Source organism: Bos mutus, chromosome 19 (genome assembly GCF_027580195.1).
Source record: "Bos mutus isolate GX-2022 chromosome 19, NWIPB_WYAK_1.1, whole genome shotgun sequence".
In the NCBI taxonomy this organism is placed as follows: Eukaryota; Metazoa; Chordata; class Mammalia; order Artiodactyla; family Bovidae; genus Bos; species Bos mutus.
This window is the reverse complement of record NC_091635.1, coordinates 27,920,141-27,945,727: the sequence shown is the minus strand read 5'-3', so window position 1 is coordinate 27,945,727 and position 25,587 is coordinate 27,920,141. Positions and strand designations below refer to the sequence as shown.

General features: G+C 39.1%; 1 protein-coding gene across 1 annotated transcript; it reads left to right on the top strand.

Annotated features, from left to right (window-relative positions):
- Window positions 1–712: 712 nt before the first annotated feature.
- KRT39 (keratin 39) lies at window positions 713–12,893 on the top strand. The gene is made up of 8 exons (XM_005899602.2): window positions 713–1,255; window positions 2,107–2,189; window positions 2,914–3,070; window positions 3,789–3,950; window positions 4,066–4,191; window positions 5,525–5,745; window positions 7,142–7,412; window positions 12,526–12,893. Exons 1-7 carry the CDS (start codon window positions 815–817, stop codon window positions 7,401–7,403), a joined length of 1,452 nt encoding a protein of 483 aa, XP_005899664.2. The 5' UTR covers window positions 713–814; the 3' UTR covers window positions 7,404–7,412; window positions 12,526–12,893.
- The last annotated feature ends 12,694 nt before the right edge of the window (window positions 12,894–25,587 follow it).

Here is a 25,587-nt window from a genome sequence, read left to right as displayed (position 1 = left end):
ATGTTTAAACAGCAAACATAAACCAACACCATAGCAAATTTTTAGCTAATGTAATACACCAAACAAACACTGAGTATTAAAAGTGTGAGTTTTGGAAACTTGAAAGGTGACCCGCCTGTTTTCCAAGGAATTTCTTATTAGCAATCAAAGCCAACCTGGAAATCTAAAACAGAAATCCAGCAATTACTTAGAGTCTTAAGACCAACATGTCAGAACAATGAAAATGGGAAATTCTGTTGGACATACCAAAATAAAATACTGATTTCTAAGTTCACCAATAATTATTAGATATCAATAGTTTCCCCTTTTTAGAGAAGAAAGGAAAAGAAGGATGGACTCATTCCTGATCAAGCTTAATGCCATGGGAAGAGGTCAACAAGGACTTAATGAACTTAACATACTCACACTTGCTTAATAATGGATGCTGTTGGAATCATGACGACAGATCCTTTTGAAGACATAAGGTGAAGCTCTGAATCTAATGATAAGTAGTAGTTGTGATGGGTAATAACTTAGTAACAGCCTAAATACACATTTTTATGAGACAAGTAGCCCTTCTCAGGCAAGTAAAAAGCAGACTAATGAGATGTTCCTGTGGGATTTGATATATAAACATTAGAAAGGAAAACTTCCTGCCTACTGTGACACCACCTAGAGCAAAGGCTATATAAGTACTTCAAAGAGGAAAAAGCCAAGAGGCTTGGAATTTAGACTCAGTCGTGGCTGCCTTGAGCTTTGGATCCCGGAGACCACAGACTTTGAAATCAACCAAAGCTGGGCACACACTCTGGATACCAAGGGCTGTACAACAACTATGTCTTCCGCAACACCATGCCAAAGCTGTTCTGGAATTACAAATTTAACAACCATCCTTCCTAACACCAGCTGCCAGCATGGTGGTCTTAAAGCCAATAGCTGTCAACCAACCGGCCATGGTCTGAGAACCCTCCAGTCCCAGGACGACGAACCCACTCCTTGCTTTTCTCTCACACCCCTCTGCTTAATCAGCAACTTCCATACCTGTCCCTTTCTGGATGATTGTGGCTGGTGTGATGGGGGCATCAACAGTAATGAGAAAGAGACCATGAAAATCTTGAACAATCGCCTTACTAAGTACCTGGAAAAGGTACGGATGCTGGAACGAGAGAACGCCGCACTGGAGTGTAAAATCCAGGAAGAATGTAACGAAGAACTCCCGGTCATATGTCCTGACTACCTGTCCTACTATGCAACCATTGAGGAGCTCCAGCAAAAGGTAAGATTCTTAGGAACATGTATAATCCCATTGTGAGTTGATGGTCTCAAAGCAATAGTCATTTGCTAAACTTTAGTATTTTAGTTCATTTTATACTGAAAAATATTTGTAGAATAAGAAAATTTCTTGAATGAAATTGTTGAGGCAATATTTAGAGTTTTACAGCTTTTCATCTTCCAGAGTTACACTCTGCTATCAGATAACACATGACCAAAATATATTAATATCTGCTGCCATTTCTTTAACAAAGATTAGAAAACAGGGGTCTGAGAAAATGAATTTTGTTTAAACAAGTTCCGAAACAATTTAACTCGTATCCATTTTTTTCAATCATCGTCACTCTTTTCTCCTTTTATGCTCATTTCATCATCTCCAAATTGTATAGTTTCTTCCCATGCCAAACCTAAAATTCTGAATGATATGCTGCTGCTACACATCATGGATTTTTTTTTTCTGTTACATTTTTTCAAAAAATATTTATTGGGCACCAGCAACAATGTACTGGACATTATTCTAGGCTCTGGGAACATATCGGTGAACTAAAATGTCTCACCCTCATAGTATGAACATTCTAGTGGACCCTGGTATGTTATGCAAATGTGCGATGAACTTTATATTTTAACAGCAAAACATCTACAGAAGTTTTTGTTGAAGTAATTCTTTTGCTGATCTTTTAGGAAAATAACAAAAAAACTCTGACTTCCCAAAGTTCCCCAGCATACTAAGCATAGCTACGAAAAGCCTAACCAGCCTCCCCCTGTTAACTGAAACACACAGAAGCCCCTTGGAGGCTTTTAAAGGAGGATATCTTGGTGTTTGTCTCATTTGTGTGTGCAACTTCTTAATTCTAGATCTTGTGTACCAAGGCTGAGAATTCCAGACTGGTTTCACAAATCGACAACACCAAACTGACTGCTGATGACATGAGAGCCAAGTAAGCCCACCCGACTCTGTCGTCCATGACAGAGTTCACCCTGCGTCTGATGCGACACAGTCCCAATAAGACCATCTCCAAGTCTACTCACTCTCCTGCCCATGCCATGTCAGCACCAGCCCAGAGAAGACCTCCATACTCAATATAAATGATTGAGATTCACGACCACTCACATGCATCCAGTATCTGCAGTTTATAACATATGAACACATCTGATTACCTGCACAATAGTCAATAAGATAGATAGAGCTAATGTATTACTATCCCATTTAAGGTGAGAAACTGAGGTTTAACAGGCTCCAAGGCATGCAACTAGTACAAGGCAAAATGAAAACTTGGACCCAAGCTTGCTAAATCTTAATTTTGCTCTTTGCACTTACACTACACTGCCTCTAGTGGAAGGAAAAGGACGATAAACTCATTCATCTTAAATAATAAGACAGCACCACTGACAAACTAAGGAATCATAATTCAGTTCAGTCTCTCAGTTGTGTCCAACTCTTTGCGACTCTTTGAGACCCCACGGACTGCATAATTGCATAACTGTATAATTTGCAAACCCATTTTGATGTTTTCAAATGATTCAACCTTTAAAGAGAATAAAACCTCTGACGGAAACATAAGAAATGAGAAGCCTAGTGAAAAATGCAGAAGAAAGTTCTTCTTGGCTTGATTTACACCATCTACATTTTAATGCCTACTTTTTCATGTCTCATTTTTATAGGTACGAAGCTGAGGTGTCCCTACGCCAGCTAGTGGAGACAGATGCCAATGGCCTACAGCAGATCCTGAATGCACTGACGCTGGGCAAGGCTGACCTGGAGGCACAAGTCCAGTCTCTGAAAGAGGAGCTCCTTTGCCTCAAAAACGACCATGAACAGGTTAGAGATAGACCAAGAGAGTTATTACAAACTAAGCCTCTAAAAGTAGCATCAATTTTTTTGAGTTGAATTTGACAAAAGTTGTCCCCACTAGCCACTACTCTGTTTTACCTTGATTATATCTACTACTACTACCATTCATTGATTCAGTGTGTTTCAAATCTGTTGCCTATAACACAATATCTGAAGCCTCCACTGCCCTCTCTAGTTTTTCCAGGAAAAGGAAGCAACCCAATTTTCCTGTGCTCACAGGTTTCCCATCTTTTTATAGGCATCTCTGCACAGACTTCTGCCACTACTGGTATAAGCCAATATTGGCACAAGGACATATTGGCATCATAAAGACTATGATCTCTCATTATAAATTTCACCTCTATGTCACTTCACCCGTTACCCATGGAAACTATCTAAATTCTTTTAAATCCTGATCTTGCTAGTTAATTCCTTGTAATATTGCACATACTTGAACACACAGTCTTATCTAAAATAGCCTTAAGTCGTAACATGTTTTATTTATTTATTTATTTTAATTGGAGGCTAATTACTTTACAATATTATAGTGGTTTTTGCCATACAATAGCACCTGTAAATCATATATTCCTTTATTGTGGGCTTTCTTTCAGATGCAATTAAGCTAAATTATCACTGTTAGACTGAAACAAGGGCACAAGAGGGTCATCTGTTCATCAAGTGACTTCACATTCTTTTCTTTCCATAGGAAATCAGTTCCTTACAGAGCCAGCTTGGGGACAGACTCAACATTGAAGTGACCAGTGCCCCTTCTGTTGACCTAAACCGGGTTCTACGAGAAATGAGATGTCAATATGAGTCGATCATGGAGACAAACCACAAAGATGTAGAAGAGTGGTTCAACACACAGGTAGGGAGGGTAGAAAATGCAAAAACAAAAAGTTAACCCTACTTCCAGGGGCCCTTGAAACACAGTCAAGTTTTCCCTTCATGATATCCTTTGATGGCCTTTGACTGTGTTTCAGATGGAGGAGCTGAACCAGCAGGTGGTGACCAGCACTCAACAACAGCAGTGCTACCAGAAGGAGATCATTGAACTGAGACGCACCATGAATGCTCTGGAGATTGAACTGCACGCCCAGCACCGCATGGTACCCGAAACACTGACCAGACCCAGCACAGCAGTGATGGCAATAGTCCCTGAATCTGTGTGGTGCTGTGTTTCCCAACGTGTGTCCCTTAGAACAATAGTTCCTCTGTTTCCTAAAGAGTCTGTGCTAAAAAAAAGACTTTGTGAGTCAAATAAGCCAGAGAAATCCTGGATTAAACAAAGGTGAAACAGGGTACCTTCCTACAGGCCTTTAATAAGCTGATGTTCGCCATGAATCAACAAGAAAAGGATATATCGTATTCAGCATTTTAGAACTCATTTGACCATGGACTCCTTTTTTTTAAAAGAGCATCTCACAGCAATGATAATCCTTGGAGTACACTTTGGGAAACTCTATAAGAGCATTTTATTATATGCAAAACAGTTTTACAAACTATCAAATTTATTAAAATAATCTTTTGAAGAACATGGCATAATTATTAAGCCAATTTTACAGACGAGGCTCAGAGAGCTAAGGTGGCTTTACCAAGTCAAATCCAAGAGAAGTTTCATCTCACTTATTTTGTAGATGGAGATATGAGCTCCTGAGGCATTAAGTAACTTGCTAAAAGTCACACAAAAAATTCAAGTCTGAGCCAGAATGCAGGTTCCAAAGCTGGAACCACTTCTTCCTCATTCTACAACCTCTCTGAAGTAGGAAATTATTTAAATGCTCTGGTATGAAGGGTATTAGGAAGACCTTGCCCCAAAGCTGGTTTTGTCACCAGCTGGTCAACTCATTTAAATTCCTGAGCCTCGGTTTTCTCATCTGTAAAAATTGGAATAATCATGCAAGACATATGTTATTGAAAACTAAAATCCCATTATATATAGTCATACAGAATGATAGATCAGGAAATAACTTTAATTACCAAAGGTTCAACTCTCATATTTTACATGCAAAGGAATTGCTCCAGTGAAGGAATTGTTTATGTCTAACTGCTTCTCACTTCCTTTTTCTCCTTTTTAAGGTACAAATCCTCATAAAGCAAGGTGCCATGGTAATGTGGTTTTAATGCCTAAGTGTAAAATATGTTGGAATTTTTTTCTGTTTTAGGTAGGAGAATGTGGTAGGAGATTGTCAAGTGATTAAGGAAGAGGAAGATAATTATTTAAAGAGATGCCCAAAGAAAAAAGACAAAAGCAAGTTTTAACATAGTTGATAATTTTATTTTTAGATTTGTTTGATCAGGAAATAATAAGAGGGCTTGGAGAATCATTAGTACCTGTCATTTAAAAAAAAAAAAAAACACTGTTTAAAATGATGCTGATCACAAATGACTTGGGTTTAAGGGAGTCATCATTAGAAATTCTCCTTTCCTCCTCTGTGATAGAGAGACTCCCAGGAATGTGCCCTGACAGAAACAGAAGCCCGCTACGCAGCCTTGCTGACCCAGATCCAGTGTCTGATCGATAACCTAGAGGCTCAGCTGGCAGAGATCCGGGGGGCCCTGGAAAGACAGAACCGAGAATACGAGATTCTGCTAGATGTCAAGTCGCGGCTGGAGTGTGAGATTGCCACATACCACAGCCTTCTGGAGAGCTCAGATGGCAAGTACGTAAAATAAAAGCAGTTTCTGCAAGAAAAGGCTCAAACACACACATACGTGTGCTGCCACCAGCAACGGGGAACAATCGCCTTGATCTTCTTGTCAGTGATGGGGAGCTTCGGCTGAAACAGTCCATCCACTCTCTCTAGAGCTATGCCGTTTGGAGGCCTACAATCGTAACCTAGTCCAAATTTGAGGGGTGAGCTGAACTGCATTGTTTTTGAAGAGCCAGTGCTCCAGATTGATTCCCTACAGGCTGGCTAGCTTCTTAAAGTCTTAAAAATTACTAGGGGAAAAAAATAGTTTCCCCAAAGATGAACATTCCTGGTGATTTACAGATTTTTCCCCTACTGAGATGAAAATCTGACTGTCATGAGATCGAATAGGAAAACCATGTTCCCTTAGAAGAAACATTCTGCTCAGGATGAAACTCCTAGCCTTGTCCAGTCACTTGCCCTTGATGGCCAAGAGCAGCATGTACACGTGTGTGTATCAGCATCTTTTATAGAAGTTGTGATTTTGTTAATGATAAGAAGCTAACCAACTCATAAAGAACTGATAAGGAGTATGAGCTCTTTGAATCAACTCCATCCAAACTAATGCCCCAAATGCAGACTTAATTTACAACTGCTAAGGAGACTTCGTTCCCAGAAACAATCAGTGAACTCTGTTCACAGCAATCTTTTCACTGGCATGTCCACATTATATTAGCACAATGTTCACCTCTGTGATCACTCTGAGGAGCTATAACATACCAAAGTACCTTGAATCATCCATCAAAGAAACATGATGCTTCCTCAAAGAGTTCTCACTTGTAAGTCCTCCCAACTCTAATTCTCTAAAGATTAGTCACTTATAGACACCCAGAAGGTACTTCAGAGATCTTGGATGAAGTGTTGAGGACTCTTCCATAGATGGAGATCGGTCACCAAAAGTTCTGTGACTAACACTCTCATTAGGAAAAATACCAGATTAATTTCCTTTCTGCAGATAGTAAGCCCTCTGACTTGTCCCTTCTCACTGTTGAGTTCCCACTATATCCATTCTACAGATGAAAAACTAAAGCTCAGGAGGGTTAACTGACTTATCTGAGGTCACCAGCTGGCAAATGACAGACCTGGGCTCCACCCTTGTCTTGGACGCCTGGCCTGTTCATCCAACACTACGGCATTGGCTGTAATGGCAGCTTACATAATCTAGCACGTCTAAACCTAGGCTGCTGCTTTCCCATGGGTCTGGTCTGATTCTTTTTCTTCCGCTGGTGCTTGTGCAAAATGAATAAACAAGTATTAGGAAGTACTTGTTTTAAGCGACACATATTGAAAAATTAACCACTGCCGTGTTTCTCCATAGCCACCATTGCCTTCCCTCAGTCACAAGCAGAATTCTGTTTTTTCCTAGGCTTCCCTGTCACCCGTGTGCCATCAAGCATGAGCCTTCTGCTTGCATATCCAGCAAGGCCAGGACCATGGAATGCACAGCCCCAGTTCACACGTCATCCTTAGGCCCCTGTGGGATACATGAGTCCCGCAGCGCCTGCAGCATCCTGCCCAGAATTCTGGTTAAAATCTGCACCATCACTGAGGAGATCAAGGATGGCAAAGTCATTTCTTCTCACAAGCACGTGCAGCCTTGCTTCATCACCAGAACTGCCAAAGCCTGACATCCCAAGGTGATAAAAATGACTCTGATTCATGAAAGAGAGACCAATCCTTGTTTCTGCCAGAACCCCCCAGTCCCTTGAGGTACTTAGTTTCTTGCTACTACATTGGGTCCCCATTGCTAGATATAAGATTTTTTATTCTGCTCCTTCCCTAAGTCATTACCACCAACACGACAATAAATGACATTTCTCTGGAAGCACATTTCCCGTGCATCTGAAGGTCAGGCACGGATACGTAGGTGTGACGAGGTGACCTACATTACCTGACTCCACAGGTGATGGGCAGGTTCTCTTGTGTTCATTCAGGCCTGTTTACTTACATTCCTCTCTAAAGCCGGTTAGACAAGTTTGAGGGTTGTTTTTGGCCACAGAACATGAAGGTGAAAAGTTAAAATCTTTCCTTCTAAACTCCTTATTTGTATATAGAAAGAAGCTTATGTGAGTATGGCATGAACAGAGAAAAGTCTTTAATACTTAGTTTCCTTGAATAGTCATGAGTCTGAATCCTATTCACCTCTGTTGTCTCAATGACTGTTTATCCACACATACACACTCTGCCTGCTCTCAAATATTTTTTTAATTTTTTACTTATTTTATTTATTATGCTCAAGATGTTTTGGGCTTCTTGAATTTTAAGTTTTACAACTCATGGGTTTGAGGATATTCAAGTCCTTTATCTCCCATTCTCTGTTCTCTCTCTGCACTCCTTCTAGATGAAGACTGGAGCTTTTCCTCGTTTTTATTTTTGTTTGTGTGAATGTATTTCGTTGTATGTATTTTGTCTGCCTGCATGGCATGCAACATCTTAGTCCCTGGACTAAGGATAGAACCCACACCCTCTGCATTGAAAGCACCAAGTCTTCACTACCAGACTGCCAGGGAAGCGCCATGCACAAAAATATTTTTAAAGATGTACACATTCTCCAAAACTTTGTAAATCATCAGGCTCTCCAAACATTTTCATCAAGAATCAGAAATCCTCGTGGGGTATGAATCCAGAGCATTTTGAAGAAATATCTTGGATCCTTTCATTAAATGTTTGCTATTTCTCTTTCTATTCTTTAGGGAATGGGCTTTAGTTCTGATTGTTTGACAAAGGACATGTAGCTGGAAATCTCAAGACATTACCCTGCTCCTCTATCTCCCTGTGACAGGCACCTTGAAAAAATAACTTAGATGCCTGCTTCAATCTATCAGAATAGAGAAATGGACTCAATAGCAACAAACTTTGCAGAGAAGTAATCAAGAATAATTCCTGCTTGCAAGCAGTCCCAATGTGAGAAAGCATTTAGGTACCAGCCATTATCAGAGCTTCTTACAGTAGGGTCTCAGAGTGTTTAAACCAGTCTGTACAAAATTTTTTTTACCTTTCCAGAGGTTTCAGTAAGTAATTTCAACCCACACACAGAATGTGAAGTCAAAAGTCCTGAAGTCCTATACTTGCCACTTTCTAACCATGACTCTGGCAAATCTTGAGCCGTCATCAAATTTAATTCCCTTGTTTGTTAAATGAGATTCATGCCTACTTCACAGCGTTGTTGTGATGATCAGATGAAGTTTCTATGTGATGCAGTTTCTATGTGAAGCTGCTCTGTATGCTGAAAAGTACTATACAAATGTTATTTTTATATAAGCCCTAGAACTAATTTTATCATTTTTATCTCATGTTAAAATTCTTTCTCCATGAATTTAGTTCTCCAGTAATGATTTTAGAGTTTTAATAGTGTTTGGCTTTGATGGATAAAAAGAATAGCATAAGATCTCCTGTGATCAAGCCCACAGTTCTACTCAATAAAACATCTTTGAAGTCTTAGAGCACATATCAGTATCAGTTGATGGCTGTGGCCACATCAAAGATGAAAGCATTGTTTAGCTCACAGCTTAGCCTTACACTTCTTCCAGACAAGTAACAAATTACACTAAGCAAATGGATTGCAGGACTCCCAGAGGGATCTCTTTTCTATCAATAATCTCTTTTAACTCTGAATGCTCATATTACCCCTGATCAGCACTTCCTTGCATTCTATCTCAGACTGAAGGATGGAAATGTGGGAAGAGCATGCAGTTTAGAGTCAGAAACTCCAAGATAGAGTTTTAAATCAGCTTGTGTGTGAGTGTGAGCCCTTGAACAAAAAGGACATAATAACTAGGGCCCTGTCTGTTGCACAACTGGAAGGATTAATGGAGATAATGGTGAAAATCATCTTTTAATGAAAATCACCTTAACAATCTTGTGATCAACATAACTTTAGTCCATGCAAGTGGTCTATGACCCTTAAAATCAATGATTTTTCCAAAATTCATTAAAACTGAAATCTTATAAGATTCCAGGGAAAGCTCCCTCCTCTCTGACCTCACTAAATACCTCATGGTGATGGGGACTTATGTCTTAAGCAAATAGTGACAACATTGATATTCAATAAAATGTACCATAAACTTTTAAAAAGGAGATAATGACAGTGAAAGGGTCTTGTAAGCTGTAAAATGCTGTGCAGAAGGGAGTTTTTATTCCTTATATTGAAATCCAGGCATGTGTCATTTCCTTCCATACCTTCTTCCTTTGTGTCTGGTTCAGAGATAGTCCCCAGTCAACCCTGTACACACCATCAACACTAACTGGGAAACCAACTAAGGAAAGATCAGAGCTGCACGGTCTGCTCTGAGGTTCGAGTCCAACAAGACTCAGGGTTTAGGAGCCTTGCTGGATTCAGAGAAACCTTGGGCTGATACGGCAATGCCATTGCCAACTTTTCCCAAAAATAGGACATCTTCCTTCTGCTCAGAGCAAAGTCTCCCACATGCCATCCATGATCGAAGTAAATTATTAGAAACTGCGTGGTGAAGAGGGGGTTTGACCACTCAACAGCTAATGGGTTTCTTAAGTGTTTCTCTATATAAGAGAAGATAAAACTATCTACTGGACTTTGTATATGAGTGGCCAAACCTTTTAAAGGTGATAAGCGGGTCTGGACTTTTCCCAGGAAGCTAAATTAATATCCTATACAGCCACAGGAGGGAGTTAAAGGGTTTTTTATTAGTTAGGTGTAGGCCAGGAGTACAGTACATAAGGGTCTAATAGAGAGGAAAAGGAGGAATTCGATTTAAAAAAAAACAAAACTTGTGGTTACCAAAGGAGAAGGAAGGAGGAATAAATTAGGAGTTTTTACTACTGTATATAAAATAACCAACAAGGACCTGCTACATAGCACAAGGAACTAAAGTAAGTATTTTGTAATAACCTGTAAGGAAAAAGAATCTGAAAAAATAGATATGTATCTATGTATAACTGAATCACTTTGTTGTACACCTGAAACAAACACAACATTTTAAACCAAATATACGTCAACAAAATTTAAAAAATTTAAAGTGTAACTTTAGCACAGCTCAAAAGTCAATCATAAATCAGGAAACAGCATGTTCTCTGGAGTCTGAGTTCAAATCCCACCTCTGATTCCTCACTGTGAGACCTCAGACTGTTTATTGACCCTTCTTGGACCTCACTTTCCCCATCTGTGAAATGAAGGTATTAGCAGTAACACCACCAGATCATTCTGAGCATTAAATGAACTACAGCATGTAAAGTGCTTAAAGGAGTAGCTGATGAACAGTATGTATTCAGTAACTGTTAGTTGGTATTATTATCAATACTGCCATTACTAACAGAAATTTCTAGTTAGACGAAGCAGCCTAAAATAATTTCCCCAAGAACTGGGTTAGTGACAACCTCTTGCATTACTTTCCACCAGAAATTCTCCAGTTGACCCAGAAACTACGTCTAGATACCCTGGAGAGCTTGTAACATTCAAATTTGGGGGCCCTATCCCAGACCTCCTGCATTAGCATCTCCAGGTGTGGGACCCTGAAATGCAAATTTAAACAAATATCCTCAGCCGAGGCATGTATGCTGAACTAAAAGCCATTGCTTTCTATCTGACAAGTGCCTTTTGATTTAAAGTTCTGGATGATATGATACCTTTGTCGGGGTCTTTCTTTTAGGTTCTGAAATGAGCTTGCTAGATGACCACACTTGCAGACAGCTCCTTCTCCACATATCCATCCACCTGTTTATACAGTGGGGTTCATCAATAATAAATCTGTTAATAAGTGTTATTAACTACTCATTTAATCCTCAAAACACTACCATAAAGTAGTTATTATTAATATTCCCAAATAAAAGATAAAGAAACCAACAAAATAAAGTTATTTTTTAATAACTGTCAATGGGAAAATAGTCTTTCAAACTTGTATAGAAAATAAAAAATAAAATACAAAAAAATAAAGAAACCAACAGATAGAGAAGTTAAGTGACTCACTCAATGCCACCACACAATAATAAGACTGAATTTTAAGTACTTTGATTTCCTTAGGAAAGTCAAAATAGCACCTGATACTTGATATAATCAGTGTCCAAGAATAGAAACAATTCACAGCAGCAACAGATTATTTTTCAACCTTTCAAAGCACCTTTCTCCAGCTTGCTTGTCATTGCTTCCAGTGAGAAACTATCCCAGGAGTCTTTATGTCATTAGCACTGATAGTTCTCTTTGTCCATAATTTCATAGACTAAGTGTGTTTATTTTAAATTTTACTTTACTGTGGTAAGAACACTTAACATGAGATCAACCCTCTTAACAGATTTTTTAAGTGAACAATACAGTTTTGTTAGACACAATACTATACAGTAGATTTCTAGAACGTATTTATCTTGTATAGCTGAAATTTTATACTTGTTGATTAGTAACTTCCCCTTTCCCCTCATCCAAGCCCCTGGCAACTTCTATCCTTTGTTGCGATGACTTTATTTAAAATCACTCATATAAATGGAATTATGCGTTTTTAGTCCTTCTGTGCTTGGCTTATTTCATTTAGTGTAATGTTCAGACATGTTGCCACATATTGAAGGATTCCCTTTTTTAAGGCTCAGTGTGTGAGTGTTTGTGTATGTGTGTGTGTGTGTGTGATTTTTTTTTTTTTAATTCATCCATCAATGAACAGAGACGGTTGTTTCTTTCTCTTGGCTACTGAGAATAGTGCCACAATGAACATGAAAGTGCTCATATCTCTTTGAAAATCAGGAAAGTATTTTTGTGGCATCTAATAGTTTTTTTTTTTTTTTTTTTAGTATCAGAGATGGAGAAACTGCAACTCAGAGAGAAAGGTGACTGGCCCATCACTACGCAGTCAGTAAGAGAATCCAGTACTCTCTCTTCTGCTTCTCTTTGTCGCGTCTGTAGTAGATAGAGGTGAAACTGGGTCTGATGGAAACCACCCTGGGCCACAAGACAGAGCCATTCAGGTCTAATCGTCAGGAGCATCATTTGACTTCCCTGTGCTCTGGCTGCTCACCCGGAATCTTCTTGATCTAACATGGTTAGTTCCCCTTACAATTCCTGATGTCACTCAATGTGTCTAGTCCTCTGCATACGTACACAGGAAATGACACTTGGCAAAACGTCTCCAACTCCTCTCTCTGATTTCTTTCAAAATATATAGATCAGTCTTATGGACTCTGTGGGAGAGGGATAGGGTGGGGAGATTTGGGAGAATGGCATTGAAACATGTGTAATATCATGTATGAAAGGAGTCGCCAGTCCATGTTCAATGCACAATACTGGATGCTTGGGGCTGGTGCACTGGGACGACCCAGAGGGAGGGTATGGGGAGGGAGGAGGGAGGAGGGTTCAGGATGGGGAACACATGTACACCTGTGGCGGATTCATTTCGATATTTGGCAAAACTAATACAATATTGTAAAGTTTAAAAATAAAATAAAATTTAAAAAAAAAGCAATTTGATGCTATCAATAAGCTCTTTAAGTTCTTTATAAGCTAATAATTGTATGTTGTTATGATTATTAATTCCCTTAATTTCCATCTCTCCAACAATGGAGAAAAATATCTTACTCATTGTTTGAGTAGGTTTATCCTAATTCTCTCTGTTTTGATTTAAAATTGAAGTTTTCAAAGAACAAACTTATGGTTGCCCAGGGGAGCAATAAGGGGAAGGGGTAGTTAGGGAATTTGGGATGGACATGTACACACTTCTATATTTAAAATGGACAATCAACAAGGCCTACTGGTTGGCACATGAAACTCTGCTCAATGTTATGTGGCAGCCTGGATGGAAGGGGAGTTTGAGGGAGAATGGATACATGTATGTGTACGGCCAAGTCCTTTTGCTGTTCCCGTAAAACTATCACAATATTGTTAATTGGCTATAACTGAATACAAAATAAAGAGCTTAAAAAAAATAAAAATAAAATAAAGAAAAAATTAAATTCAAGTTTTGATAATAAATGGTATTTTAAAAGCAAATGCCCTTTCCAAATGAGAGGAAGGGAGAAAGATTAAAATTCGGGAGAAAAGGTAAGTGTCCCAAAAGAGAAATGAGGTATGCCATCCATGCTAGGAAGAGTTCCTAGGCCAAGGCAACCAGCGTCCATGAGATAGTGCCATGGGTTAGTATCAGTCAAGCAAGTCTGGGATACATTGTTTCAACACTGTGATCAAATGACTTTATAGGAAATGAATCGTTTGGCTATTTGGCTGGCTAGAAATATCTGGCCAGTGTGTTCATGCATGATTCACAAGCTTCATGGGAACAACCCACGCACCCAGTTCAAATGGGAACAACCTTATTTGGCAACACTGAAAAGGTTTATTTAATTGAATTATCATTTGGGGTTGAACATTATATATGCAGTTCTTTCTTAGGTGATGCATTTAAGACGTATACCACCACTTACATGCACATAAGAAAATACGTAATATGCCAATGTTTCTAAATATTCTAATTAAGGTGATGTCACCAATAGCCAACTTTCTGAACGTGTTTGCTTGGCCCTCCCACTGTTCTCTTCATATTCTCCTCCTCCTCCTGTTCCTCCACCTCTTCCTTCTTCTCTTGCCCCTTGTCTTCCTCTCCATCTGTCTTCTCCTCCTTCTCTCCTTTCCCCTTCTTCCTCTTTTTGTCTCTCTCTCTTCCCTCTCTGCCTAGAACAATGCTAACAATCAACTTGGACATAATACTGGTACCCTGAAAAAAATAAGAAGGCCTTTATTCTAAGCCAGGGGCAAAGATCTCTGGTGTTACACCTCCTTGTGGTGGCCCAGTGGGTCTAGCAGATGCTTGTGAGTTACACTGGAGAGGATTGTACCTACTAATTCGATACATGTTGCCCTTGGAGAAGCAACTTAAGGCTACAGGCCCAGAAGACCCTCTTGGGACTGAATTTCTCCAAAGCCATGTATTTGGTTATAGAGACCCACCTATCTCTCACTTGTATGTAACAATAGAAAGGTCTTCTCTCTGCATCTCAGTGGAGAATAAGTGTTTGTCAACTCATTTTCTACTGACCCATCTGAAAAAACTAACTATGCCTTCCTCCTTAACCACCACAGTCCAAGAGACCATCCCTCCCCATCCCTCAGCATAGCTTTGTGGGTGCAGAGAAAAATCTCACAGTAGAAGGCAAATAAAAATTACAGCATTCAGGAAGACTCTAACTTGATCAAGTTCATTTTGATATTTGGCAAAACTAATCCAATTATGTAAAGTTTAAAAATTTAAAAATAAAAAAAAAAAAAAAAATTCAGAACCCGTGACCCCTACCAAAGCATCAGAAAAAGCCAGAAGAGAACGTTGGCCATCTCTAGCTAAGAAGCAGAGTCACATGCTGATTAAGAACAAATACTTGAAGTTAGACTAGCTGGGTCTGATTCCCAGCCCTTCCCTGCCACCTACCATGAGATCTTGGGCAACTTACCTAACTTCTCTATCTCCACTGCCTATTAATAGCTTCGACGTCATAGGGTTGAGATGATGAAACTAATTAATGCAAGCAAAGCTCTGAAAGCCTGCCTAGTACCTGGCAACACTGTGAGTATGACTTCACTGCGTTGCTTTGAGAAGTGTACATTCAATGGGCAAAATACCCACATTTGAGCTAATGAGGTATTTCCGTTGATCTGGCAATGGTACAGAAAATGGAAAGCCATCCTGATAACTAATGAAAGTTCTAGATTTAAGATGAAATCTATATGTTATTTTTTAATAAACATTACCTACATTCAAGTTGTTTTGACGTATTACATACCCATAATGAATGATTGCCACATATAGGTCTAACTCTTCTATTTTCCAGAATGTTATGGAACTCAGATGGCAATGACCTCTTCTTAATATGTCAACCTTCACAGTCTTTGGCAGTCAATAGGAAGAAGATGACCCAGGAGGAGGATGGAAAATAGTTTGAAGCCAGCCTTGTAAATAGGATTACTGTTGTGGAATATGGCTATGACAGAACAGTTCAGATAGGACTGGTGACCATTCTCCTAGCATAACTGTGCTAAGAGCTTTACATGAATTTTGTCTCTCAATCTCAAAACAAACCTGTGATACTACTATTATTATTATCATTCTCACCTTACTGATAAGTGAACCAAAGCTTACGGAAGTCCACTCGCTCAGTGTCATACGGTTATTAATCACTCAAGTTAAAACTGGAATAAATTCAGGTCTTCCATTAATATATGCCAAAAGACCTGCGCCTAATCACTCAAGTCTGACAATACAGTATCTGTGGCCCAATCAAGGCATAAATGTTTAAAGAAATAACGTGTGTGTCATAGAGGTCTGAAGAAGGGGACCCCTAAAAACAAATCAATGGTGTTCATAACCAGCCCAATCTATGAAAGACCAACACTGAACACAATCACAGTACATGGAGAGTCGGGGCGGTTCCTGAGGCTTCATTACGAAAACCCAGCATCTCTCATCTGGGTCCATTTTGCTGAACAACCTCCACACCACAAATTGGTTTTTCCAATACAATAAAGAAGGTGTAGACGGGAATTTTCTGGCTGCAGAATGGATCATCTCTCAATGTTAAATTAATTACATTTGCATTCTAGCTCACTCAACTGTCACTTAATAGTTAGGTTACTACGAATCAGCTCTTGAACATTCCTCTGGTTCTGGTACACTAATAATAATGATGCTCCTGGACCCACCAGCTTGAGAACAGAGATGGACCACTGTGACTGCTCAGAGGAGTGTCACCCTGGAAATGCTTTGCCTTGGTAATCAGACAGAGCCTTTCTAAAGAGCATCTCCACCTCATCTCAGTCTAACCACAGCAGTTATGTTTGCTGGGTTCATGTAAAGTTTATTGTTTGAAGGTTGGCATGCAGTGGTTCAACTCCACCAGACATAAACCAAGAGGTCTTCATTGGAGAACTATCAGGAAAACCTCATTTCTTTTTAATTGGGGTATAGTTGCTTTAATGTTGTGTTGGTTTCAGCGGTACAACAAAGTGAATCAGCTATTTGTATTATACATATATCTCCTCCCTTTTGGACCCCCCTCCACCCTCCTCTATCCCACCCATCTAGGTCACCACAGAGCACCAAGCTGCTAGATCTTTTTTGACCCACCTGCTAGAGTAATGAAAATAAAAACAAAAATAAACAAATGGGACCTAATTAAACTTAAAAGCTTTTGCACAGCAAAGACAACCATAAACAAGATGAAAAGACAACCCTTCAGTTCAGTTCAGTCGCTCAGTCGTGTCCGACTCTTTGCAACCCCATGAATCGCAGCACGCCAGGCCTCCCTGTCCATCACCAGCTCCCAGAGCTCACCCAGACTCACATCCATCGAGTCAGTGATGCCATCCAGCCATCTCATCCTCTGCCGTCCCCTTCTCCTCCTGCCCCCAATCCCTCCCAGCATCAGAGTCTTTTCCAATGAGTCAACTCTTCGCATGAGGTGGCCAAAGTGCTGGAGTTTCAGCTTTAGCATCATTCCTTCCAAAGAAATCCCAGGGCGAGAAAAATATTTGCAATGGACGAGGGATTAATCTCAAAACATACAAACAGCTCACACAACCCAATATCATGAAAACAAACAAACAACTCAATCAAAAAATAAGCCAAAGATCTAAATAGACATTTTTCCAAATCAGATAAACAGATGGCCAAGAGGCACATGAAAAGATGCTCAACATCACTAATTATCAGAGAAGTGCATATCAAAACTAAATATCATTCTAATCCTTTTCATATTCATGATAAACACAGGGTTGAAACAATGGCTACAAGATACTCATGTTTCCAACAGATGACTTGTGGCTTCATCAGCTTCAGGGGCCACTAAAGCTCTAGGGGGTTTCTGGTTCTGATCCATCCTGAGATTAACAGGGAAAGGGGGGATAGGATAGGATATTGAAAATCCATCCCCAGAATCATGTTTAATGAAGGCTACAAATTTGGGGGCATTAGTTATCAGAAAAGAAATCAAGTGTAATATTAGGTTTAGATAGTAAAAATAGAAGATGCTATGTTTGTGACTTCAGGGGAGAAATTGGGAGAAACAGAAAAAAATAAGGAAGAAAAATGTATGGTCTGGTGGCCACAGAGTGAGATAATCAAAGAGATCATTTGGAGCTCACCCAAATAGAACTGAATATTCAATGGGAGCAGAATGCAGGTATTATGTCCACTGTCCAGCTAGTGCACCATCACTTCATACTAATGATATGAAGCTTATGCAGTAAACAGTAATTAGTGACAGAGAAACCCACAGTTCAGGTTTGTCTGAGAGCAAAGTCCACAGGGGAGTTAAAAACACGTGGACAGAGAATGAGATCAGGTGGGAGATGGACTTGGGTGTAAAGAAAAAAATATTTGCATCCACCCTAACCATGGTACCATGTACACCTTGCATCTTCAGGAAAAACCTTGATTTTTATTAATTTTATACTTTTCAATAAACTCACTTGTGAAATGTTCAAGTTAACGTGATTTACATTCTAATTCTGTGAGGTATAATACATAAATTAATTTGTAAATTTAAAAATTTGCCTATAATTTGAATAATGTAGAGTTTATGAAGTAGTCACTGCAATCACCTTTGCTGCCATGGTAATAATTTAAAACTCCATATTATATATGTGCATTGAAAATATATGTTTTATAAGTGACATGGGAAAATAGTCTATCGGTCTTAATTTAATCTTCAGCCAAAATCAATCGCTAGAATTCCTACTTGCAATGTTATACACACATATATACATGCTGTATTAACTTTCTATGGCCTCTGTAACAAATTAGCACAAACTTAATGGCTCAAAACAACATACACTTGTTGTCTCACAGTTCTCTATTTCAGAAGTCTGATGTCTGACATGGATCTCACTGGGCTTAAAAAAAAAAAAAAAGGTGTTGGCTGAACCATTTTCCTTCCTGGAGATCCCAGAGGAGAATCTGTTCCCTTGCCTTTTCCAGTTTCCCTCATTCCTTGACTTGTGTGTCCCTTCCATCTTCAAAGTCAGCTATCCCATCACTCTGAACCCTTCTCTGACTCACTCTTCTACCTCCCTCTTCCACTTTTACAGACACATGAGGCTACATCAAGTCCAACTGAATAATTCTAGAAAACCTCCCTATTTTAGGACCATCTTGTTTGCAATCTTAATTCCGTCTGCATCCTTAATTCCACTTTACCATGTAGCATACATGTGCACAGCTTCTAGGTATTAATGGACATCTTTAGAGGAGCATTACTGTCTGCCACCCTTATCTAACAACTGAATCAAAGGTAAACCTGGAGAGGGGAGTCTCATGCATTATCTCCATAGAACACCAAAAGCCAAAACTGGAGATTGGTGCATATAAAGGCATGAGTGTTTAAATCATTTCAACATGAAATCATGTTTCCCTGTTATACTTGAGCCTCAGGGAACACAACTGATGTAATGATAGTATATATTTAGATTTCTACCTTAACTAATAATTTGAAGATGTAAACATGCTCCATAACCTTCTATGGGTCATCTTTTTATAGCAACAATAATAACAAGTAACATTTACTGAGTACTTCCTATGTTGGAGACAAAGTGTTTAGTGTTCTCCTGGTGCTTTTACTACACTGCTCATTTTACAAATGAGGAGCCTGGGGCATGAATCATTCAAAATTTAGCATAGCTAGTATCAGAGCTGGGATTCAAACCCAGGACTGCATGATTCCAGATCCTGCACTTTAAACCATCATGCAAAACCACCTCTTCCTTTCTAAAGCAATATACACTTGGCAAGAATTTATTCCCTAATCAACTTGTGAAAAGAAAGTGAAAGTCACTCAGTCATGTCTGACTCTCTGCGATCCCATGTACTGAAGTGGGTAGCCTTTCCCTTATTCCAGGGGATCTTCCCAACTCAGGGATCAAAGCCAGGTCTCCCAGGTTGAAAGCGGATTCTTTACCAGCTGAGCCACCAGGGAAGCCCAAGAATACTGGAGTTGGTAGCCTATCCCTTCTCCAGCAGATCTTCCTGACCCAGGAATCAAACTGGGGTCTCCAGCATTGCAGGCAGATTGTTTACCAGCTGAGCTTCCAGGGAAGCCTGACGTGTTATGATCTCAATATTAAAGAAAAAGGACAACTAGCTGGAATGATTCTGTCCCTCCAACCAACTTGACCACTCTCCCCTGATGTCTCCTCTAATTCTGGGAGAGAAATGAAAGAAAAAGCAGGAGGGAAGGAGTCATAGTTCGTGCAAGAAATGAGGAAGACAGAGAGAGGGTAGGGAAAGATTGGGAGTGAGATATAACAAGAGACATTTGGGGATGACTTTCACCTGCTCCAAAGAAATAGGACACAGGCAAAGCCTCCCTAGTGAAGACTGGCACACTGCTCAACCCTACCTTTTAAACCTCAGTTATTATAACACATTGTAACATATGGAATGTTCTGGAAACCTGAGAATGGACATAGCATCCACCCTAAAGTATAAATAACTTTAAACAGATAACATAGTAAGAGTAAGAATAAAATATACCAAATAAAGAAACTGGGAATTATATTTAGGATATAATCTATGTAAAAAAAAAAGTGAGACTTTAAAATGCACTCAGGCTGGGACTTCCCTGGTGGCCCAGTGGTCAAGATTTTGTGCTTCTACTGCAGTAAGCACGGGTTTGGTCTCTGGTTGGGGAACTAAGATCCTGCATAGTGTAAGATGCAGCCAAAAAAAAAAAGGCACCCAGGATATTGAAATAAAGTCCATAAATTTAGAGCATTCTATTTAAAAAAATATAACTTCCTAGCAAACTGGATCCAAAGCCAGAACATAGTGTGATTTAGGCTCATTTTACCTGACCAAAACAGAGTATTCTCTTTTTAAGAGACAAAATCACAGAAGTTTATTGTTCCCTTTTTAATAGTCCAAGGTGAGTATCCCAGGTTGGCAGACACATCTGCTCTACATTGTTGATTGAAGGACCCACGTTTATCCTCCTGTATCATAACTCCAGCCCTAGGCATTGATGTAGTCTGCATAAATCACAGATGTTCTCTCGGATTTCAGCTGGTGGGAAGAAGAAAGAGAACACTGAGGAGGCACACCCTCAGGAACAAAGCCACAGCCTGTAAGTTGGCACCCACACTTCTGACTGTACTTCACTGGAAAGAACTTAGATATACCACCATGGCTAAATTTAAACAAAGCTAAGAAAACTAGTATGGTTAGACAGGCATGTGCTTGACCAAAATTCCATTTCTATGGCTGAATAAATATTGAATTTTGGTAAATAGTGAGCAATATCTGCAGTAGTCTCCCAATTGCCTTCAAATTGTGAAATTATTACTTTTATGCTTCAAATTCATGTTTGTCAAATCCGTATCTAAAATTTGGATAAAACTGGCACTTGGTAGTTTAATATTCTATGGAGGCCAAGTTGACACAGAATATTATATAAATTTCACAGGTACAACATCATAATTAATTTGGATATTTGCATACACTACAAAGTGATTAGCACCACAAGTCTATTTACCATTCATCATCATGCAATTGGTCCTCTTCACCCATTTCATCCTCCCTGCAACTTGCCTCCCCCCAGTAACCATGAATCTAATCTCTATGAGTTTGTTTCCATTTCGTGTGTTCATTTGTTTTGTTTTCTAGATTTCACAAATAAATGAAATCATACAATATTTGTTTCTCTCCACCTGACCTATTTCAATTAGCATAATACCCTCAAGTTCCATCCATGTTGTCACACACGTCAAGAATTCTTTTTTTCATGCAGCTGAGCAGTATTCCACTGTGTGTGTGTGTGTGTGTGTGTGTGTGTGTGTACCATATCACCTTTACTGATTCATCCACTGATAGACACAAGTTGTCTCCACATCTTGACCACTGTAAACAATACTGGAATGAATGAATATTGGGGTTTATATATCTTTGTCAAATTAGCGTTCTCATTTTCTTTGGAGAAATACCCACAAGTGAAATAGCTGGATCGTATGGCAGCTGCCCCCTGGAGAAGGAAATGGTGACCCACTCCAGTATTCTTGCCTGGAAAATTTAATCGACGGAGGAGCCTGGTGGACTACAACCGATGGGGTCGCAAAGAGTTGGCCACAGCTGAGCAAATGAGTAGCTGCATGGCATCTGCATTCTTAGTTTTTTGAGGAATCTCCGTTCAGTTTTCCATAGTGGCTGCATCAGTTTACATCCCCACCCACAATGTATGAGGGTTCCCTTTTCTCCACATACTCTTCAACACTTGTGATTTCTTATCATTTTGATAATTGCCATTCTAACAGGGGGGAGGTGATAATCTCATTGCGTTTTTGATTTACATTTCCCTGATAATTAGTAAAGTTGAGCATCTTTTCATGGGTTTGTTGGCCATCTGTGTATCTTTGGAAAACTTTCAATTCAGTTCCTCTGTTTTCTTTTTAATCAGGTTGTTTGCTTTTATGTGGTTGAGTTGTGCAAATTAGAGTATGCTGTTGCACACACACATGCACTACAAATGTGTTTTAACAATAGAACCAACTGAGCTTTTTTTCTCTGTTCATATTTTTCTTTTATTTTTTTTAAATTGAAGAATAGTTGACTTGTATTAGTTTCAGGTGTACAACATAGTAATTCAATACTTTATAGGGTACACTCTATACAAAGTTATTGATTATATTCTTTGTGCTGTACATCCATGCAATTTATTCATTTTATAACTAGTCATTTGTATCTCTTAGTGCCCACCAACTGATGAATGGCTAAAGAAGATGTGTATATCATGGAATATTACTTAGCCATAAAAAAAGAATGAAATCTTGCCATTTGCCACAACATGGATAGAATTCTACTTAATGAGATAAGTTAAAGAAGGACAAGTACTCTGTGTTTACACTTATATGTGGAATCTAAAAAACAAAACAAATGAACAAATATAACAAAACAAGACCACTAGGCATTTTTATATGAGATGGATTATCTAATTTAATTTATACAATAACCTCATCAATCAGAGGTGAGTATTAATCTAAGCTCACATTTGTGGATATTGAGGTCTGAAGGGGTTGGGTAGCAAATAGCGAAGTCAGAATTTAAACTTAAAGCTGGTAAGCAGAACATTCATCAGCATAAACTTAGGCTGACCTTTACATGAACTTTATTGATAAAATATAAACTCTTGCAACTAATGTTTAATTTTTAATTCACCTGGAGACAGAAGTATGCCTTTTATAAATTGGAATATAGTTGCTTTACAATGTTGTGTTAGTTTCTGCTATACAGCAAAGTGAATTAGCCATGCCTTTTATATTGGAGTTTTTATCTAGCTCTTGTGACTGCCTGACAACTTTATTGACCCCTCTCCCTAGACCTGTGGGGTCATGGCTGCAGGCCAGACAAAAGGTTTTACAATTATCACCATCTTCTGCCCTCATCTGCATACTGCAGTTTACAGATTACAAGGCTCATATACATACATCCATCACAGACCTCATATACATTCACTGTTTATATCAGCTCTATTAATTACAAGGGAAATTATTAGTCCCATTTTAATGATAAGAAAAAGCTGGGAGTAGAGAAGTTAAGAACACCCAGTGCTTTTAACCTAATAGTAAGCAGAGACTTAACCCCCAGCCCAAAGCCTTTTCTGCTAATCCACACCGTAACAAAGATATAGAAAAGGTGCAGTATCATCAAGACTTTTCAAAGGCTATGGAGAGATCTTTGAAACTGGAAGCATAGAAAAAGCAATCTTCTGTACCCAAAAAAAAAGGAAAGAAAGAGGAAAGAATAAGTTTAATTTTGTCAAAAGTCAAATCATGGAGCATATTAATAGGCAGGAAAATAGATAAGGAGAACATCATCCACAAATGTAGAAAGGAGCTTATGTTCAGTTCAGTAGCACAGTCATGTCCGACTCTTTGTGACCCAATGAACCACAGCACGCCAGGCCTCGCTGTCCGTCACCGACTCCCGGAGTCCAACCCAAACCCATGTCCATTGAGTCGGTGATGCCATAGAAAGGAGATGCTACTGCTAAGTCACTTCAGTCATGTCCGACTCTGTGCAACCCCATGGATGGCAGCCCACCAGGCTCCTCCGTCCATGGGATTTTCCAAGCAAGAGTACTGGAGTGGGATGCCATTGCCTTCTCTGATAGCAAGGAGCTACTAGAAGTAAATCTTCAAAGATACTATAAACACACAAGAAGTGGCTGTAAACACAGCTGAAATATGAAGCCAGTGGTTATGTGGGGAGCTGGGCTCCATGGCACCTCTGCCACTGACTCACTGGACAACTTTAGGCAAGTCTTTCTCCTTTCACTGCTTTAATTCTTTCATTTAGTCCATCGTAGTAATCTGGCAATGAAACAAGAGCCTTGAATAAAAAACACTTCACTGAAATATATGATGGTGATTGTTGCTCTTAAGTCACTACATCATGTCCAACTCTTTGAAACCCCATGGACTGAAGCATGCCAGGCTTCCCTGTCCTCCACCATCGCCCAGAATTTGCTCAAGTTCATGTCCACTGAGTCAGTGATTCTTCCTAGCCATCTCATCCTCTGTCACTCTCTTCTCCTTTTGCCTTCAATTTTTTCCAGCATCAGGGTCTTTTCCAATGAGTCAGCTCTTTGGATATATAACTACTTCCTATCTAAAAGAATACTGATTAGAATATTATCAAGCATGTAGAGTTTAAGATAGCACAATAAACATTGCTTATTATATAATCCTATAAAATATATGAATGCAGCCTACACATACAATAGATGCCATAAGAGTCTGTAATAAGCTGAATTTTATTCAATATGCTCTTCGGGGTAGAAAACTAATAAATGCTGTGCTACTGCTCTAAATAATTCTTCCACAAAAAATAAATAATAACCTACCATTTTCTCTCTTCTGCACAATTGTAATAGCCTACCAGCTGATCCCCATAATTTACTCTTTTTTCTCATTCATTCTCTACAAGGAAGAAGGGGTTATCTTTTTAAAACACAAATATGACCACTCCATGGCACTCCCTTGATTAAAATTTGCCTCTGGTTTTCCACGACTCTAATGCTGAAGCTCAAAATAGTTAGCAGAGTTGAAAAACCCCAGAACAACCCAGCAGCTGTGTGTACTGCCAGCTCATCTCATTCTACTTTCTCCCTTACTTTTTGTGCTCTAGTCATTTAGATTCACTAGATATTTGTTCAATGAGTGGATGAATGAATAAAAAAGCAAACAATACATTAAGTTTTTTTTTTAATAAGAAACAATATTTTGGTGAACCATACACAATAAATGGTTGAATTTCAGGCACTGACAACTGCCAAATGGGGAAGAATCCTGGTGTGTAAGGACTTTCCCATAGTCTTCCATACACTGGTTCTGCTACAACATGAACCACACTGAACTAAAAGTAAAAGCTATCCAAACAAGATTCTAATAAATAACCCCAAATTTGTATGGAAACACAAAAGACCCCAAACAGCCAAAGTAATCTTTAGAAAGAACAAAGCAGGAGGTATCACACTCCTTGATTTCAAACTATTACTACAAAATTACAATAATCGAAACAGCATGGTTCTAGCACAAAAACACACATAGACCCAGGATAGAGAACCCAGAAATAAACCCATGCACTTCTGATTAGTTATTCTACAACAAAGGAGGCAAGAATATGCCACAGGGGGAGGGGAAATCTCTTCAATAAGTGGTGCTGGGAAAACTGGACAGTTACATGTAGAACAATGAAACTAGAACATTTTCTCACACCACATACAAAAATAAACTCAAAATGGACTAAAGATTTAAATGTAAGACCTGAAAACTCTTGGAAGGAAACATACACAGTATTCACTTTAACATTGGTCTAAGAAATATTTTTT

Excerpts from the sequence above, each read along its gene's own strand:
- KRT39 (XM_005899602.2), top strand. The coding sequence starts at position 815 with ATGTCTTCCGCAACACCATGCCAAAGCTGTTCTGGAATTACAAATTTA. Across the intron at positions 3,951-4,065 it reads AAGAGTGGTTCAACACACAG|ATGGAGGAGCTGAACCAGCA; the intron begins GTAGGGAGGGTA and ends ACTGTGTTTCAG. Across the intron at positions 4,192-5,524 it reads TGCACGCCCAGCACCGCATG|AGAGACTCCCAGGAATGTGC; the intron begins GTACCCGAAACA and ends CCTCTGTGATAG.